This window comes from Apodemus sylvaticus, chromosome 5 (assembly GCF_947179515.1).
Source record: "Apodemus sylvaticus chromosome 5, mApoSyl1.1, whole genome shotgun sequence".
In the NCBI taxonomy this organism is placed as follows: Eukaryota; Metazoa; Chordata; class Mammalia; order Rodentia; family Muridae; genus Apodemus; species Apodemus sylvaticus.
In genome coordinates this window covers 147056960-147076178 of record NC_067476.1, presented here as the reverse complement: position 1 = coordinate 147076178, position 19219 = coordinate 147056960, and the positions used below count along the sequence as shown (strand labels likewise).

Sequence of the window (19219 nt, the reverse complement as noted above, 5' to 3'; positions counted from 1 at the left end):
AAAATAGTCACTTTCAAAGGGATGGTTACTGGTTAAATACCGGGTAGGAAAGGACACAATAGCAACCCATGAAACAATGACCAAGTATTGATCTCTACTGAGAACCTTGAGAAAGGGTCCTCAGTCACTGCCCTCAGAGTTTACCATCAAGTAAAATCATGAGATAAACTGTAACAAATGAGCTTCAGAGAGAAGAACTTCTGCTTGGGAGAACAAAGAAAAGCATTGCTAAAGAAAGGGACATCAGAATGAGTTTGAAGACTGACAGGAGTTTTCAAGGTACAGAGAAAGTTAAGCAGTGTACACAGAGTCATGTTGCTAGGTACAAGGACACTCTCAGCCCACAATGGCACAGCTGAGACCACACTAAATCTGACATCTACTCTGTTACAGGGCCTCCACCCCAACCAGAGTCTGAAAGGCTTATATCCTTAGGCACCCCTAGCAGAACAGCCCTAACCAATGCTCTGTTCTCAGCCACAGGATGGTTATCGTATTGTCCAGCACCTCCAATACATTGGCTGGCCTGCATACCGGGACACGCCCCCCTCCAAGCGCTCTCTACTCAAAGTGGTCCGACGGCTGGAGAAATGGCAGGAGCAATACGACGGAAGAGAGGGGCGCACTGTGGTCCACTGCCTGTGAGTGCTGAGGAGCTGGGGTGATGGGTGACTGGAAGTCATCCCTCTGTGCTGGTGACATAGCCAGTCTGAGGCATATCCAGTAGTCATGTCCCTTATAATCCATTGACAATGCATCCATAGGAATTAGAATCCTTTGATGAACTGAGGTGCCTGGTTTTTCTATACTATGGTTGCATGGTGTGCTGCTGAAGCAGAACATAGTAGGCAGACTGCTTCCCAGTACTTCCAACACAGAATTGAGTTCTATACAGGTATGCAAATCATCCTGCTGGGCACAATGAAGCTTGGGATAAAGTGGTTCCCATTGACCACAGTATCCTTGTGTTGTTTCCTGAAGGAGAAGGCAAGGGACAACATTAGCTTAGTTTAATTTAATCCAGGCATTTAAAAACGAATCATTTCATCTCATCCACGAGGCAGAGACTATCATTTTGCAGTAAGAAAACTGAAAGTGTAGGGAACAGAGCAAAATTGTTCTCAGTTGGAATCCACCAGACTGTGAGCTAACGTGTTGTCTACTGTCCCACATTGTGTCTAAGAAGAGGGAAGGTGGGCAGGAGCACTCAGAGTGAGGACAGGGTGAGAACTTCTTAGACTTGCCCCATTGGGTCAGCCTCCTGGGCTGTACCCTACCTTGTACTTAGTAGGAACAGGGACACGGAGCATGAGGAGAGGATACTACTGCAGTAGATGGCTTTTCAGGGCCTGGAATCTGTGTCTTGCTATGAGTGCAGTAAGCTCAAGACCAGTTACTGGGATGATCTTTGCTTCCTGGCTTAGGATGGGAACAGAAAAAACCCATTAGATGACCTTTGGTCTCCCCATCTGTCCACTGGATAAAGTAGATTATGTTTAGACCCTGCGGTGCTTAAGCATAAAGCATTTAGAAAAAAATAACATATCTGCCAACAGTGAGATTTCAAACTGCCATTGCAGAAAATATACAAATATGGGTATAATTTCTTAAGAGCAGATGTCACAGACTCTTACTATGAAGAAGGGTTCTATGTGGAGTTCAGACCCATAGAATATCTGCAGCCATAAGAGACTTACATAGGATGTTAGATCTACAACTATCAACTTTGTAGAGAATCATTTGCAGGAAAGAAACTGAGAGGCACTTCCTCTTTAAAAATATTGTATTACAGAAAATATGATCTCTTTTTGGAGTAAGTGGGGGCATTAATTACCGTTCATTGACCTCAGAGTTGGCCTGTCTTTTACAAAGCTGCTAATTGTTCACTTCCTTCCAGATAGGTGGTTCGTACATGTCAGGAGGGTCAGAACTTAGAGCAGGCTAAACACACATGTACACACTCAGAGCTACAAAGCTCCCACCAGTAGAAACCTCTCTATAAGGATACAGACATGCACAGACTCTAGATATTGTGTGTGCTGCCTTCTCAAGGCAATGAGCAGTGACAGACATGCTAAGCTTTCTCTAACTGTTTCTCACTACTGGTTCCCAACCTTGACTCCCTCTAGTTTTTTCCCCACACATTATATATTCCCTCATTAGCACAGCACAACATCCATTCCTTGGGACCCCATAAGACCCTGAGGTGACACATTCTCTCACTTTGTCCTCTTGGTCCTTGGATTTTTATTTCAAAAGATATGAACTCTCCTTGCTAGGAAGGCATCTTACTCTCCAATGTTCCTAGCCTATGAGGGAAGGGTGGTTGGTTGGTTGGGGGATGTTGGTTTTCACCCCTATCTCTCCTATCCTAGCCAACCAGGACAAGTGTGTCAGTCTACCGATAGGGACCTGGGCATTCTTGGGGGTCCCAGACATCATGCCAGTCACTGAAATTCAGGTACCCACCCATTAAGGGAGTATAATTTTCTATACTTGACACATCTGGCTGTTAAGTTTCCTGTGGGTGAAACATCTGGGAGATTGACTAAGTGCTTTAGTGTCTGCCCAGATGTTCCTTAGACACAGACCATTACATAAAATCATTAGCTGCCTTTGGCAGCATGCCCAGGAGTTCAGAATCAGGTAGGTTCCTGAAGACACTTGTTTCTGTAAGGATAATTTACAGCTTCAGATAGAAGGAACATCTGAGGAATGGCCATTCCAAGAACATGCAGTCCTTATACCTAAAACAAGTAGGATCCTATTTAAAGAAGATTCACAAGGGGAGCCATGGAATTGGCCTATTATTTCAGAAATACTGAGCTAATGTCCCAGGACCACAGCCCAAAATCAGGGCTAGCTAGCCCAAGACTCATCAATTATTGTTGACTTTATTAGAAGACAGGAAGAAATACTAATAAAACCACCTAGTAATGTCTACTGTTTTCAGACCCAGAGTATTCTTTTTGGCATGGATGTCGGTATCATATGTACAAAGACACAATACCACTCTACCTTGAAAAAGTAGATCAGAGTGCCCAGATTAAGCATAAAATGCTCATAGAGCTAAAAAAAAAAAAAAAAAAATCAGTGTTACTAGACCCCCAAAAGTCACCCAAACTAACCTCTTAATTATGTAAATGGGGAACTCATAACTCTGACTAAGAAGTATCTTTCCCAAAGTCAAAGAAGAGTCACCGCCCTGATGAGATTTAAACCAAAACCCATGGCTCAGACTAAAGTATGCATGGCTGCCTAACTACATGTTTGCTAGGACAGCTACTACTTGCTCCCACAAGGTAGCTTGAGGATCAACACATGTCTGAGTAGAGGGCCTGGGAATTTTGGCTCACCTTTTCACTCTGTGTTTAGAAATGGGGGAGGCCGCAGCGGAACCTTCTGTGCTATCTGCAGTGTGTGTGAGATGATCCAGCAGCAGAACATCATAGACGTGTTCCACATCGTGAAAACCCTCCGCAACAACAAATCCAACATGGTGGAGACGCTGGTGAGCACCCAGGAACCGTTATCCCACATCCAAAGTTCTCAGGTTCCCTGGACCTGAAAAATGCAACTGTACATAGGCTACACCTTTGATAACTGGGTCTCATTTGAATACATATAGTCTGTGCTCCTTTTTCTTTTCAACCTTAGCAATTTCTCTTTCCTGCAGGGCAATCTAAATATTAATCCCAGCCCACCTACTTTGTTTTACTTTCTGCCTGCTCCCTAAGAAAAAGTCGTTAATTCAGACTTCAAGGAAAGATTCTGAAATAGTAATTTGTGAATTATGTTTTCAATTCAGCCCAAGCCTAGTCGAATTCACTTATGCTAATATTTTACAAAATCAAGCATTAAACTAGGATGCTTTGGATAAAGGATAGTAAAGCTAGTAGGAAGGCAGAGCCCAGATGTTAAGACCTGCTCTAATGGTGGAAAGGACCCTAACAAGGAACTTGACTATATGTCTTTAAAATGTATGATAAGGTCTCACATGGGATGCGGCTCAAAGGCTGGGAGCAGCAGTATCACCTGGGAGATGGTTAGAAATGCAGAATCCTGAGATGCATCCCAAACAGACTGGGTCAGGAGCTTCATTTCCAGAGCATACCCATGCATGTTCTGCACGAAGCTTATAGTCTGAGAAGCCTAAGTGTGTGAAGGAGTAACCGAAAGGAAAAATCTCATTTGGGAACTCTGGGAAGTGTAGGTAGACGATGCATTAGTCAGGATGTTGAAGGATTTTCAGACATGGAATATGGACAGTTTCTCCTTGAGTTTTACTGTGTTTACAGCTAGTTTTCTCTAAAATCTGCATCCCTAATCTAATGCATTTCCCCCCCCCCCCCTCTCTCTCTCTCTCTCTCTCTCTCTCTCTCTCTCTCATATCCTTTTCCTCCTCCCAGGAACAGTATAAATTTGTATATGAGGTGGCACTGGAATATTTAAGCTCCTTTTAGACTGACTGGATGCGGAACCTGCCAGAGTCCTGAGGCTGCTGCAGCTGCCCCTCTTTTTCTGTGACTGACAATGACTGGTCTCAGCTCGGAGGTGGCATACCTGCCCAGCTCCAGGAAGAAGACTGGGGGTCTCATTCTCTGCAGTAGGCTCTGCTGCTTTTGGGGGAAGTCTGTAGCTGTGGGAGATGCTGTTCTTATGGAGACTAGCTTCCCTTCTATACCTGGCAGCATCAGGCCCACAGAAGTCTATTCACAAGCAAGGCCCCGGACTTCTGATTCCCAGACCTCTTGCTTTTGTTCGTTCTGAGTTTGTTACTCTCATAGCAAGCTGACTGTGCAGGTGCTGGGGTGTGGGGAGCTGGCCAGTCCTTCCCATACCATCCTTAGCAGTACCAGGGGTGGACGTTCTTCTCCATATTATCTTACAAAAGATCATAGTTTGAGGGATCACTGGGTTATTGGTTCCTAGGATGTCCCACAGGGGCCTCTGGCAGGAGAGAACAGCTAATCTGAATCAGTGTGACTTCTGGATGCCTCCTAGGCCAAGCAGGAAGCCTTTGCATCTTATACCTAACCTATGCTGGGTTTGACTCACTACTACCTTCTCCAGCCAGGCCTTGACCTTCTGTAATCACTCAGCAAACCTGTTGGATTTGCATCACATTTCAGCAAAGGTTTCCTTGCTCTTCCATAGTCTGGAGGGAGAGGAGGGCTCATAGGAAAAGTTAGAGTACCTCTTTAATCTTTGTAGAAAGGGCCACTCTCCTGGGGCAGGGTTCTTGCTGACCTGTACAGTACAACCCTGTGCTTCCTAGGTGGTACTTTCTGTGGAAAAGACAAACAAGAAAAGCTTTGAGTATTCTGCCAAGTACATGTAAAAAGAAATTCTCATGAGAGTGTAAAATCCTGTATTCTCTTATGTCAAAAAGAAAAGAAAAAGAAAGCAAAGGAAGGGAGCTTGAATGTGTAGCTGTAGAATTACTCTCTTGAACTTATATTTCCTGGCCATAACCTTGAAAAGTCCCACTGTAGGATAACACAGCCATTGAACAAGTGAAGAGGAACCCCTGGGATCAGTCCCTGGTTTGGGAGTAGGGAAATCCAGCTGCCATTTTGAAATTGGCTCCTGGGGCTCCAGCTTGGTTTATAATATAATGAGGAGATTTAGACCTGGGGCCGAGTCTAGCTCAAAGCATGAATAAATAAAGGGTAGAGAGAGAACATTTGTGAAGTGTTTCCTGCAAGCCAAGTGCCGTCCTTACCACCTTCCATGTGACATCTCATAGTCGGTAGCACCCCTCGGGATCCCCAGAGAGAGCTCTCCTCAGTCATCTCCATTTGGTAATTGAAGAGACCTGAGCACCTTCTTCAGTGATGGAATTCTGGGTTCCAAGGGCAGGTAATGGCAGTGAAGCCGCCCCACCATTTTCCTCATGCTTTCTCAGCCAAGCAGTTATTTTTATGGAACCAAAATAAGGCTAGAAACTTCAGAGCAGAGAGAGAGTGAAAGGATTCCATGAGTAGAAATTTAATTCTTTCTTTCTGATACCAGTTCTTCTTGGTAGCCCAAACTTTCAGATATATTTTATTAACTCATTCCCAGTTCCCCAGGAAAGCTGGTCTTATCTAATTTCATCATTGCTAAAAACAATTCTCATGCTCCCTCAGGCTACAAGGGAACCAGCTTGGGAAGTTCTGTAGCCTGGGCTGAGTCACAACATCTGACAGCCTTAATAGCCAGGGGTCTAGAAAGGTCTATCTTGCAGACTGATCCAGTCACAATGTATGAGAGACACACAGAATCCAATAAGGTACACATCTTGCCCTTCAGGCCTACTGTATTGTGGGGAAGCTGAGCCACAGTGGAACATACAAGCATGCTTGAAGAGCACAGGCTTGAGAGTGGCTTTCTCTGCCTAGAGCTTCCTAGACAACATCTATTTCCAGTCGGGACTCAACAGATAGAAAAGAAGAAAAAGGAAATTCAAGCCAAGGGGGTCAACATGTACAATGGCAAAGGCAAGTGAGATAGTATCTGGAGGGACAGATGGTGGGAGGTCAGCCCAGCTAGAAGGTAGCAAGACAGGGATGGTTGGCAGGAAGGTAGCCAGAGCCAGGGAGGAAATGTAAAGGGCACAGTCACTGCCCTGCAGGCAACAGGAAGCTGGCAGAGTTCAATGGCTGTGCACTCAGTTTAGTTTTGGAGAAGGCTCTCTCTAGACCAGCAGGGCAGCCTCTTTTCTTTCCATCAGACACTGTGAAAATGTCCCCTCAGTGTGTGCTTTTAATATGTTGTGTGTTTGTTTGTTTGTTTGTTTGTGTGTGTGTGTGTGTGTGTGTGTGCGCGCGCGCGCGCGCTCATTATTTTGTTGCTGGAACAAAATATGGAGGGAATCATGAGACTGAGCTCTTAAGTAAAACCCAGGGTCTCTGTTCTACCATGGAGCAGTGTCAACAACCTTGGTCTACAAGGACAGAATATGAAAGGAAATCAGGGAGCCAGTTCCCTTTGGTGGGAGTCCAGGAGCTTCCTAGCAGTCTAAGAACACCAGAGTTGATCAAGGAAGGCTGTCACTTTGGAGGTTCAAAAGGAACATCTCAAAGAAAAGGCAAGCAAAGGAATCCCATGAGTTACTGTTCTCCTTTGAAGGGCCTCTTTCCAGGTATATTGGAGCATATCCCCAGGCCCCAGGCCCCACTGGTCCATCTGGATGCCTATGGGTCTAGCCTCCTTTCTCTGAATGGACTTGCCTGTAGCCTTCAGGAGTCTGTAGCATAGCCAATCAGCAAGTTGCATGTTACTTCTTCAGATCTTGTCCGCTTCCAACAGAGAAGGGATGGAGGGAAGAGGAATAACTACAAATCCTAGAATTCATTCTGCTGAGGAAAGAGTTGAACAGCTGACAGATAAAGATGACAGTGTTATCTGTCATTCTAAGTGGTGGGAATTTAAAGAATAACCTCAAGGGAAAGGAAATGTGTGAAAATTCAGGCCATGCTGAGGGAAGTCACCAAGGACTAATTCATACCCTTATTTTCCCACAATCCAACTGTCCTAAAAGAAGGTGATTTTAAAACAATGCACACAAAAAGAAAGTGGGGTACATGGGCAGAAATTACATTCTTCAGACTCCTGTGGAGGACACACGGAAGAGCTTAGATAGCATGGGAAAATGGTCCTAAGGAATTTAGATGATATTTTCTCCAGGAAATCTCCCAATAAAACCCAACCTCCCAAGAGTCTCTTCTTACCTAACCTACTTATGGGGTGGGCTATATATAGGTGGGATATATATATGTATATATATATATACATATATATATATATGGTGTTCATGTTTTGACATGAACAAAGGAAAGATTCCAAAGTGAATCCTCACTTAGCTAATATCTCCCTATTGGTCTCCAGTGGAATCCAAATGGAAAATGTATAAGGTACAAATGAAAACTGCCCTCTCTTGGATGTATTTATGACCTAGATGGCTTCAGGTGGGATCACAGCTACATCTCAACCTCATGTTCTGTTACCTCTGCTAATATGATTATCATGGACAAGGTACAGGCCTGTTAGCTTCTAGACAGCCACAGCAGGTCCCTTTTATAGGAATGGAAGAGGCCGCTTGTTTCTGGTGACTCTCAGTGTGGGCTTTAGCAATCAAAGACCAGCCAGATGTCACCTACTCCATGGAACCAGTAGACTCAGTGCTGTGAACTCTAAAACATGAGCTCACTCTTCGGTGTTCTTGAAAGATCTGTGATTATGGCCAGCACCACCTTACTGGGGAATAAGCAAATCCAAAAACTCAGTTGCCCATTTAAGCAAATTCGACCTGATTTTCTCACCACGGAAACAAAATTTCTTCCACCATAGTATCTGAGATTTTCCCACATGATTACTCTTAGCAACAGAGACAGAAACAAAACTAATGACACAGTAGATATTGGTAAAACACAGTGCAGATAATGATAAGCTTCAAATTCCCTCTAGAGCCTCATGTTTAACATTCATGATATATTTGGATTCAATTTTCTAATTTATTATTAGTAGTTTAAATATGACTGTATAAATATATTTTTAAAACTGTCCTTTATCTCATGTATCTCTCTTATCAATCTTAGGGAATATCTCTGACCAAGGCATAGAGCCTGACCTTGTTCCTTCCTCCTGAGGTTAATTCTAAATTCACATTTGCACCAACTTCCATTGATTACAGAAGTATCCTGACTGTACTGCTCCTGCGGTTCGGTTAAGGTCTCTTCTTCTTATGGAGAGTTCTTCAAGGCACCCACTAACAGACTAGAATAATGAGAAACTTCCTGCATGGCCTAAAACCCTAAAGCCAAAGGAGAAGCCAGATGCAGATTTACTCAGAAGACTCTTGAATGCTGAACAGTGTCTGTTGTCTCTGTAGAGTTCTATAGCTTCTGATGTGGGGAAATCTTAGGACACACTTCATGAATCTTAAACACCCTTCCCTTCACATAGCTCAACACAATCCCAGGATTCCTATAGCATTCAGCACTCCAGACAGATACCACTAGGAAGTACAGACTACTATGGCACGGTACACCATGGTAAGTATGATAAGAACTTGTTCTTTGGTTTGAACTCCAACTTAACCATTCCTTGAATGTAAAATATCAGGCTGAACAAGGCATGGAAATGGAAACATACACACATCTCTGTCCAGGTTTAAAGGGCTTAACCTGGAAGGCTAGGGCAGGAAAACAAGAATTCAATTGAAACCCAGTGTCTACTTAGACACAAGGATGCTTATGGACTATTGAGTTCAGTGATAAATGCCATGGAGAAAGAATAAAGAAAGCCATCCCTCCTTAGCCTATAGCTGGCCACCCTTGCTATCCTAACAGGCCATCAGCACCAAGCTAAAGCAAGCTCAATACTGTAGTACTGTAGAAGGTATGTCCAAAGCTGAACATGAACAGAATGCTGATCCTATGCCACATGGTCAATAGATTATACTGAGCCAAGATCCCTAAGAAGGAGTCACCAACCCAAACTAAAAGACAAGTCAAAAGATAAAACAGAAATAGCAATGTCCTCTCTAAGCCTTGATTTGCCTTTCTTTCCAATTGACCAATCAAAGTGAGGCCCTCTGTAGCATTCTCATCTGTTCTAACTCAGAGTCAAATAAAACAAAAAAAAAAAAAAATAGGGTAAATTTAGCCATAGGCAACTGGGACTCAACCTTGTTTGCATAGTCCTATGTACAGGTTTCCTGTGTGAGGTTGTCCCTAGAGACCTATCAAAAATTATGAAATGCAAAGGCTTCCCTTTACTGAATGTGGGGGTCACCTTTGAAATCCTATCCTTTCTAAACAACAGAGAGAGAGAGAGAGAAAGAGAGAGAGAGAGAGAGAGAGAGAGAGAGAGAAGTAGAAAGTGGGGTAGAAAGAGAATAGTTCTAAATCGAGTTTTCTCTGACACATATATTAGAGTCATGGAGCTGATATCCTGAGAAACACAGCACAAATGTCTCTGACATATCTACATATGAATAAGCTCTTTCAATTTCTTGGTAACCATGGATAGACTTTTGCATGACAGTGACTGTGTAACTGTATTTTGTAGACCAAGAACCATCTCTTGCATATCTCCTGCCAACTTCTACAAGAGGTAGAAAAGCTATCAAAGGGGTCGAATTGACCCCTGAAATCCATACATGAATATTAGTGTCCAACAGGTGGAGTCCCACATGCATACCCTGCCCTAGACCTGGCACCACTTTATCTAGCATGGATACACCTAAGAGCTTAGTGGTGGAACACTGCACCTGGTACAGAGGATGGGAAAGAATAGGGAGGGGAGACAACCCACTAGAACAGACTTCAGAAGGTGATCAACCATGGGACTTCCTTCTGGATCTGAGAGCCATACTAGATGGTATAATTCTGACCCTGGTTCTTTGTTGGAATGTTTAGAGAATGAAGGGTAAGAGTCTTAGGATATCACACAGCAAAATGATGGTATGAGACCTGGGCATTCAGGGTATCTAATGTAGGTTGTGATTCTTCAATGAGAACCATTTCTAGAGCTTTTGTGAGCAAAACAATGTTAGTTTGGGAGAAAAAAAATCAGTCTCCTAAAGGGACAGGTAGAATACCAGCATCCATAGTCTTCTTTAGATTGTGGATGATATGACAGAGTCAAACATAGTTTGCTACCCTGGTTACTCCTATGAGCGGTGGTAAGGTGGTTAAGGAAACTTAGTACATGTGAGAAAGAGCTGAGTGCTGGGGAGCATATCTGACTGTTTGATGGCTTCCCAGGAGAAGCCAGGCATTCCCCATCTTCTGGCCTAATGTGAAGAAGCAGCAGAGCAGAGATAGACCTCAGGCCACTTTCACTTTCAGTGGCTGAGTCCTTGAGACATCAATGTGGCTAAATTTGAACTGGTACCTCCAAACTGCAAAATAAGTAGGTAGGGCATGCTTGGTTTTTCTATCCAAATGATTTCCCCATGTCAATCAAAAGGCAGCTCCAGCTGAATCTCCTAGCCTTATGCAGGATGGTTAGCACCAGTCACAGGGAGTAGCTCCTAGGTCATATATTTGACGCTTACTACCATCACTGAGAAGGGTGTCAGCTCCCTGACACCAGGGCCCTCAATGACAGACAGAACCAATAAACATCCAGGCAGGAGTCAAAACAAGGTTTCGCTTCATGCATGTTATCTCCGAAGGTTAATTAAGCCCTCATTTCCTACTTAAGGCCTGTAGGAAAAGATTTCAAAAGCACAGTGATTCTGTTGACACCTGATCATAATCATTCCCAGTACATATATTTTATCACCAACTGGTTCTTGGGCTAGCCTAGGCCAACTCCTATTTGTAATCAGGTTCAAAAAATACATTCTCCCTTCTTCACTCTCCATCTGAGTAGCCAATTAAAGTTACAGTTGAAGCCTCTACGGTTGCCTTGGTTACAGGGTACTACACTGGTACACCTCTCCAGGACCTCATCATGGCGTTCCCAGTCTACACCAGGGAAGCTGGCATTTTCATTCTCCAGTGGCATATGATCTCACATGAGACCAAAGTCTCCACACTATCTGAAGTTTCCACAAGTCCCAATGGCCTGCACTTGTACAGTTTGGGTGTTTGATAGATAAAGCACGTATGAGAAGAGAAAACAAAATAAATCAACTTCAGCAAAAAGAAAGCCAGCACTGTGCTGTCAATGTCTTTCCCCCGTTTCCCTTTTTATTTCCAGTTCTAGCTTCAAAAAAGCAGAAGGTAAATAATGTCAGGTCAATGAATATCAGATATATTTTTTGACTGTACATTAAAGTGACGTGTAATCTTTTTACACCTGCAAGTCCATCTTATTTATTCTTGTAAATGTTCCCTGACAATGTTTGTAATATGGCTGTGTTTAAAAAAATCTATACAATAAAGCTGTGACCCTGAGATTCATGTTTTCCTAAGATATTTATGCTCGTGTCTTCCTGGGAATAAGGGGAAAAGAGAAGGGTAGAGATTGAAGTCCAAGAATTAAAGATACTCCAATCAGCTAGGCTTCTTCTTATTCATTTACTTAATCTTCCAAACCATAGCACAAGATATGCATACTATTCCCCCTTTGATGACTGAAAAATGAAGTTCAGAAATATCAAGGGATTTTTCCGTAAGTATACACTGAACTGGTGAAAGGTATCTAAAGCAGTGTGTCCATGAGTCTGGTTCAGAGTACTGGCATTAGACTCAATGGAACATTTACTAAGCATACTTTTAAAATATTTTTTGTCTCTCTGTGTGTGTGTGTGCTCTGTGTGTGCATGCACATGTGTGTTCATCTGCTATAGTGCACATGTAAAGGTCAGAGGACAACTTCAGGTGTCAACCCCAACCTTTTACCTTGTTTGAGAGACAGTGTCTTGTTACTCACCCCTGCAAATACCATGAGAGTTGGCCCAACTCTGGAGACAAGGGCCTCCAGAGGGTCTCTTGTCTGCACCTTCCACATACCATCAGCCCACTTAGCCAGCATATGTGCATTTCTGCATCCATATGTGGGCTCCGGGCAGCCAAACTGAGGTCCTCATACTTTTCATGAAAAGCGCTTTTACTTACTGAGCCATCTTCTTAGTCCTGGACACACATTTTCAAGCTCCTACAGCATCACAACTTCAGGATCTGTCCATTAGCAAACTCTTCATGTGGATCAGCTAGCCACAGCTACATCATCATCAACAACAACAACAACAACAACAACAACAACAAAGTCCCTCAGTGATACAAGTCTGATTCAGATGATACTCAAAACACAGCCTGCTTCTCTTATATGTTCACCGTTCTGGAATTCTGCTCACCCCAGGTACATTGGCTGGTATGGCTGGTACCTGTGCCCCTTATCTGCCTACCTGAGCATTTGGTTCTCATGCTAGTGGCAGGTGCATGAGAGAGAAAGTGTGATTGTGGGTTTTGCACAGCCTTTGCTTGAAAGAAATGGGCATCTAGCATCCTTTGAACAAAATTAGCTCTGTGAAATACTTAGAATCAGGAATGGGGGTTCCTCCTCTTGGTATAGGCCTCCCTTGTCAATTTTCCCTCAAAGATCTTGTGTTCAGCCATCATACCAATGGTGCAGCTGTTAAATATAATCTCAAAGTCACCCACATCACTCAGCTCACTTGGAGGATACATAAACATACCAGGTTAGTGATGCTAAATGACTGTCCTCTAACGATTGCAACACATGTGAAAGTTGGCCAAATATTTTATATTAGTTTTTTTTTTTTGAGATTGTGTTTGCATCATAACATTTCTTGCTTCACTTTCCCACATCCAAATCTTCCCTCATGCCTCTCACTGCTCTCTTTCATGGCCTCTTTTGTTCATTGATTATTATTGCCTGTATTTATGTATTTGTATATTCATATATATTTCTAAATATAAACTCTTAACATCCATATAACATTATCTGTACGAATTTTCAGGGTTGATCATTTTGCACTGGACGACCTATCTGTGCTTTTTCCTGGGGAAGACACGCATTGCTTAGAATGCTATTACTGTCAGAGTGGTTTGGGGAGGAGAACCCAGGAGGAAAGGGAGCAAACCACCTCAAAGCAGTGAGGCTAGTAACCTCTGAGTTGGATATATCTTCTCTATGCTTTCTAACAGAGCAGAAGAAAAAATGGGATACCCTCTTTGAAGTTTACTGAGACCCGGTTTCTTTGAACATATTCAGATATAAGCATGAACTCTCATGTTTGTCTAGACAAGTCATGGGTCTAGAGTCTACGGTGCTTTGAGGATATGGCAGGGCTTCTCAGCCAGAGGTCACAAGACACCTGCCAAAGCCCCAGAGCCTAAAACATTATGCCTCCCAGCTTGGCCCTGAGCAGGAAACCTGCTATCCTGCCAGTGTCCTTGCCACTGTGTCCTTGGTCATGTTAATCTCATTTATTCTTCTGGCTACGATTATTTTTTTGGGTCCAATATGTAACAGATGACACTGAGAAGAGAAAATTACAAGGATGAAAATGTATACATAATATATAATAGCAAAAGCACACTAGGTCATAACAACTTTCTTTCCAAAGAGCTAATGCCTTTGAGAGGATTTTTTTTTGTAAAAATCATACATACTTGCTTGCCAGAACTAAATGCACATAAATGAGAGCATAAGGCAAAGTTCCCATTTAAAAGTATTTGTTATTGTTTCGTCATTCCAGATCTTTCTACACACAAACACAGTTAGATATAATTTCCTATGTATTTGGCATCAAGCTGTATATTTATGAACCTTGCCCCTGACATTCTCGCAGTACTCTTGAACTGGAGGCTAAGCTAGCCTGGGTATATCAAAGCCAGACATTCCCATGTGCTCCTAAGGAAGCAGCCCCAGCTCTAGGGCCAGTGTTAACACTAAAGAACACCCTCTCCTATCTGCTTTAGGCCTGAAGAAAGGCAGACACTAGTGACACATCTTTATGTGTCTCTTATCTGAGCTTCTAAAGGAGCTGTTCTCAACCTGTGGGTTGCAAGTCCCACAGGGGTTGCATAGTGGAGATCCTGCATATCAGATATTTGCATTATGATTCCTAACAACACAATAATTACAGTTAAAAAGTAGCAATAAAATAATTTTATGGATGGGTGTCACCACAGCATGAGGGGCTGTATTAAAGGGTCACAGTATTAGGAAGATTGAAAAGCACTATTCTAAAGATTCCTTAGTCTTCAAAATAGCTCCACAAGCTAAGGACCAGGCACTAAAAATATGAGCCCATGGAGACTATTCCATATTCAAAATATATACATATACATAATTGGAATAATTTCAAGAGAAGTGGAGATGTTTAGAGACAATAAATTAAATATATGATCCATTAAAATCTATCAGAATCTTATCAGTAATCATCGTTCATCACAGGTAACAAAACAATGGCTCTGATTTATCAATTTCTATGGTCTCTAAATTTTATGCTCCTTTCAGATTCAGAAAAGCCAATTGTGTAAAAAGTGGAGAGAAAAGTACATACGAAAATGTAGGCAGAATAGATAAGATGATTTAAAAAAAAAAATGGTGGCCAACCCCAAACACCTGCTATATACCTAGGCCAAAGTAGAGCCAAAAACTTGGTATTTCAATCCAAAACAAGAATATGGTCAATTAGTCAAACTATGTCCAAAGGAGACAATTAAGCCAGTTTCTCAGCATAAAAAAAAAAAAAGTGGTAAAAGCATTCCTGTTACAGAGCCTAGACAAAATAAGTTTCGTCAGAAAGTCCCTTAACAAATAACAGCCTCAACAGACAACAATGCTTTCTCCCTCTCTGGAGGCTGATAGTTTCATCCATTGCACGAAGAAGCTCTCAACTGAAGGGCCAAAATGAAAGGGTCCAGATACCCATTTCTTGGCAAAGTCAGACCTAAGCAAGGTGTCTGCCTTGCAGAATCCTGAGTATTATACTCTCTGAGCATATCAGAGCTCTTCTCTTTGAGTGTCCATGAACTAGATGGAAGCTTTTATCCCAGACAATTACCAGCAAAGTAGCTATTCTGAGCTGTTGGGTAAATTTGGAACCTGGCTTTAAGAGCCAGCTGAGCAAAGAGACTTACCACCTCCTTGTGAGTGCTGGAGAGTCTCAACAGCCAGATGTGTGCACATCAAAAGCAAAAGCACCCCTCAATGAAGGTCAGTCAGGAAGGACCATGGGGCCTTGTGCAGGGTTGTGAGAAGGACTAGAACTCTCTTAGCCCACTCTCCTCTCACATGCACAGTTCAGACTGCAAACCTGTGGCCACACCTGGCAACCACAACATTGTGCAAACCCAAGAGGAATTTCTCCCTGATTATAAGACACAAGAGACACAAATGAGAATCATAATGAGGGGTTGATGCAAAAATCAAGTTTTGGTTTTTTTTTAACCTAAAAGATGCAAGAGTAATGAAAAGTGGATGCAGTGGTTGAGCCCTGCCAGGTGCACGGTCCAGATGTTCCCTGCCCACTCAAAAAGTTGGTCAATGGTCCATTTCTCTTTCCTGAGAGAAAAGGATTACATTAGGAAAAAGACAAAATGGCAAGAAGAAATGTGTAACAGTGCATGCTGGGGATTTTATCTTCCATATTTCCTGTCTTTTTGGCGCACTACAGAGGGAGACAGGGAGGAGTGGGATACACCAGCTGAATGGTACTAGACTATGTCCAGAAAAGCAAGCACCTTACTACAATGCATTACTTCATGTTCTCTCAAACTTGGCTGTTAACCACCAGTGTGGTGGCCATTTCCAAGGAGGATTGTGCAGATTTCATCAGAAGAACTCCTCTCTGGTTTCTTTAATCATGTTCTATAACACTTGCTGTCTTCCCCACCATGATCTGGTGCTCTAAGACCAAGGATACTCACCTAGCACTGACATGCCATCAAGACATACAGAGGAGAGAATGTCCTGTGTTAATTCATCTTCTCTGTCTCAACCCTCTCAACCCTCCCTGATATGGAAATGATGTCTCCCAAATATTAATATACACTGTCTCGGGCTTTGCTTTTAGGGAAATGCCATCTAGGAAAGTAGATCCAAGTGGTGCACAATCTCCCATTCTCAGCTGATAATCTGCCAACACCCATGGAGGGCTGCCAAGTACTCAGTTAAGCTTTTAATCAAGTGTTAGTGTAAAGCTACTCAAGTGGAAGAGGTTTTACAGAGTCCCTGGTTTATCCTGGATATCACACAGTTGATTTGCTTCTCAGATTTAGGGGGGAAAAAAAAGCATCCTACCATCTCCGATTTTGCTGTAGAGAGTTAACAGACCTTTCCAGTAGAGAACAAAAGGGCAGGAAAGGTGTTCTTTATAGGAACCCATTTTTTGTTAGATGGCACAATGAGATGGTTAACATGGGGGTGAGTCTGCAATGTTAGAATCCAGTTCCATGCAAGATTCTGCAGCTGTTTTTATGCCCAGCTACCGCCTCCTCCTGCTCCTCCTCCTGCTCTTCCTCTTCATCCTCCTCCTGGAAGGACACACCTCCTGACAAACTTGGAGGGCAGAGTCGGTAGCCAGCTTGTGATGGAGGCGTAAAGTGATACCATGCAGCAGTTTCCATACAACACTGAACACAGATATGAATATCATCAATGTGTGTGAGGCCCGGGAGCCAGTTCTCTGCACCACCTCCGCTAAGCACCCGGGCCATTTCTAAGCTGGCATAGAAAAGAGAACAGCAAATGTTAGCTTCTCATTCCCTTTCCTTCGGGTTCCTACATGATGCTCTCCAGTAACTGTAAACACTGCACAGACAGTACATTTGTAAGTGTGGACCAACAGGAAAGCATCGTCAGACATTTGAAAAGACAAAGCAAAGTATAAAAGCAAAGGCTGGCACCTTAAGAAGCGCTCAACATCATTAGTCATTAGGAAAATGCAGATCAAAACAACCCTGAGATTTCACCTTACACCAGTCAGAATGGCTAAGGTCAAAAACTCAGGAGACAGCAGGTGTTGGCGAGGATGTGGAGAAAGAGGAACACTCCTCCACTGCTGGTGGGGCTGTAAGATGGTACAACCACTGTGGAAATCAGTCTGGCGGTTCCTCAGAAAACTGGACATGACACTTCCGGAGGACCCTGCTATACCTCTCCTGGGCATATACCCAAAGGATTCCCCAGCATGCAATAAAGGCACATGCTCCATTATGTTCATAGCAGCCTTATTTATAATAGCCAGAAGCTAGAAAGAACCCAGATGCCCCTCAAAGGAGGAATGGATTCAGAAAATGTGGTATATTTACACAATGGAATACTACTCAGCAATTAGAAACAATGAATTCACAAAATTTTTAGGCAAATGGTTTGATCTGGAAAATATCATCCTAAGTGAGGTAACCCAATCACAAAAGAATACACATGGAATGCAATCTCTGATAAGTGGATATTAATTAGCCCAGAAGCCCTGAATACCCAAGGCACAAATTACATAACAAATGACTCCCATGAAGAAGTATGGAGAGGGTCCTGATCCTGGAAAGGATCGATCTAGCATTGGAAGGGAATATAAGGACAGAGAAAAAGGAGGGAGATGATTGGAGAAGGTATGGAGAGAAGAAGGTTTATGGGACATATGGGGAGGGGGGATCCGGGAAACGGGAAATCATTTGGAATGTAAACAAAGAATATAGAAAATAAAAATATTAAAAAGGAAAAAGAAAAAAAAAGCAAAGGCTCACTTGGAAGAATCAGTGTATATGCCTGACTATGAAATCAAGTCCCTGATAAAAGTCTGATACAGGAGACACTGGATTTGATGGCTAAATATAAGAACTTTTTTATTATTATTATTGTCTTTAATGAAATAAATTTCTGAAAAAATATAATCAAGATAAAAAGATAAATATTCAAAATTAGGAAACAGAAATGGATATAACAGCAAAAGAGGAAATTATACAGCTTTATTAAGGGACATTATAAGCAATTCTAGGTAGTAAATGCGAACATTGCGATTGATTGGATTATTTTGGAAATGCATGAATATTACCTAAATTCACTCAACAACTAGAAAATCCAAGTAAACCCATTATCAGAGGGAAAATGTTTTAATTGGTAATTCTGCTTTAAAATATATAACAGCAGATGTTTATAAATGAGTTCAATCAAGCTTTCAAACAAAAACTATGCAATACATACTATTCCAAAATATGAACAAAAGCTCCTCAATGATAGAGCAAAAAATAGAATACCAAGTCTATCTCTGTATGTGTCTCTCTCTCTCACACACTGCCTCTCTGCCTCTCTGTCTGTCTCTGTCTCTGTCTCTGTGTGTGTGTGTGTGTGTGTGTGTTTCACACAGACAGAGAGCACATCTAGACTAATTTATAAATTAAAAGCGTTTTGCTAAATTTCAATGATTACATTCAGATGACTTTTAAAGGAAATGTACCATGCCTAACTGTATGCCAGAAATTTAAAAATAGCTCAATATTAAGAGTCTATAAGAAAAGGAAGAAGACATAGAATCACCTTAATAAATTGAAAAGGCATTTCACAAAATTTAATATTGATTCTTGATTAAATAGCCCGAGCAAGGTAATAATGGTAGGATATTGTGTTAGTATAAGAGTTAAAATTGTAAATCATGGGCAATGCAAGGGTTCACCTGTGCTCACTTCTTTATGCGGCAAAGAGAAAGATCAGGGTTCCTTCTTCTGTCATTCCTACTAGTTAAGGCCAGATGCCAAGTCCTGGCCAATGAGCTTAAGTAGAACTGATGTGTCCCAGTTTTATGCCA

General features: G+C 42.3%; 1 protein-coding gene and 1 long non-coding RNA gene across 2 annotated transcripts in view; one reads left to right on the top strand and one right to left on the bottom strand.

The window, feature by feature from the left end:
• The window catches only part of Ptprt (protein tyrosine phosphatase receptor type T), a 1128608-nt gene extending 1123401 nt beyond the window's left edge, over positions 1 to 5207 (top strand). Inside the window, exons 29-31 of the mRNA XM_052184183.1 lie at positions 478 to 641; positions 3376 to 3511; positions 4410 to 5207. Of these exons, the coding sequence (XP_052040143.1) occupies positions 478 to 641; positions 3376 to 3511; positions 4410 to 4463 (354 nt within the window). The 3' untranslated portion in view covers positions 4464 to 5207. The remainder of the gene's footprint in view (positions 1 to 477; positions 642 to 3375; positions 3512 to 4409) is intronic.
• LOC127686201 (uncharacterized) lies at positions 560 to 5274 on the bottom strand. Its single transcript, XR_007978055.1, has 3 exons — positions 5198 to 5274; positions 3357 to 3564; positions 560 to 975 (listed from the first exon to the last, which is right to left on the bottom strand). It is a non-coding gene; the product is annotated as an uncharacterized LOC127686201 (long non-coding RNA).
• Between the last annotated feature and the right edge of the window lie 13945 nt (positions 5275 to 19219).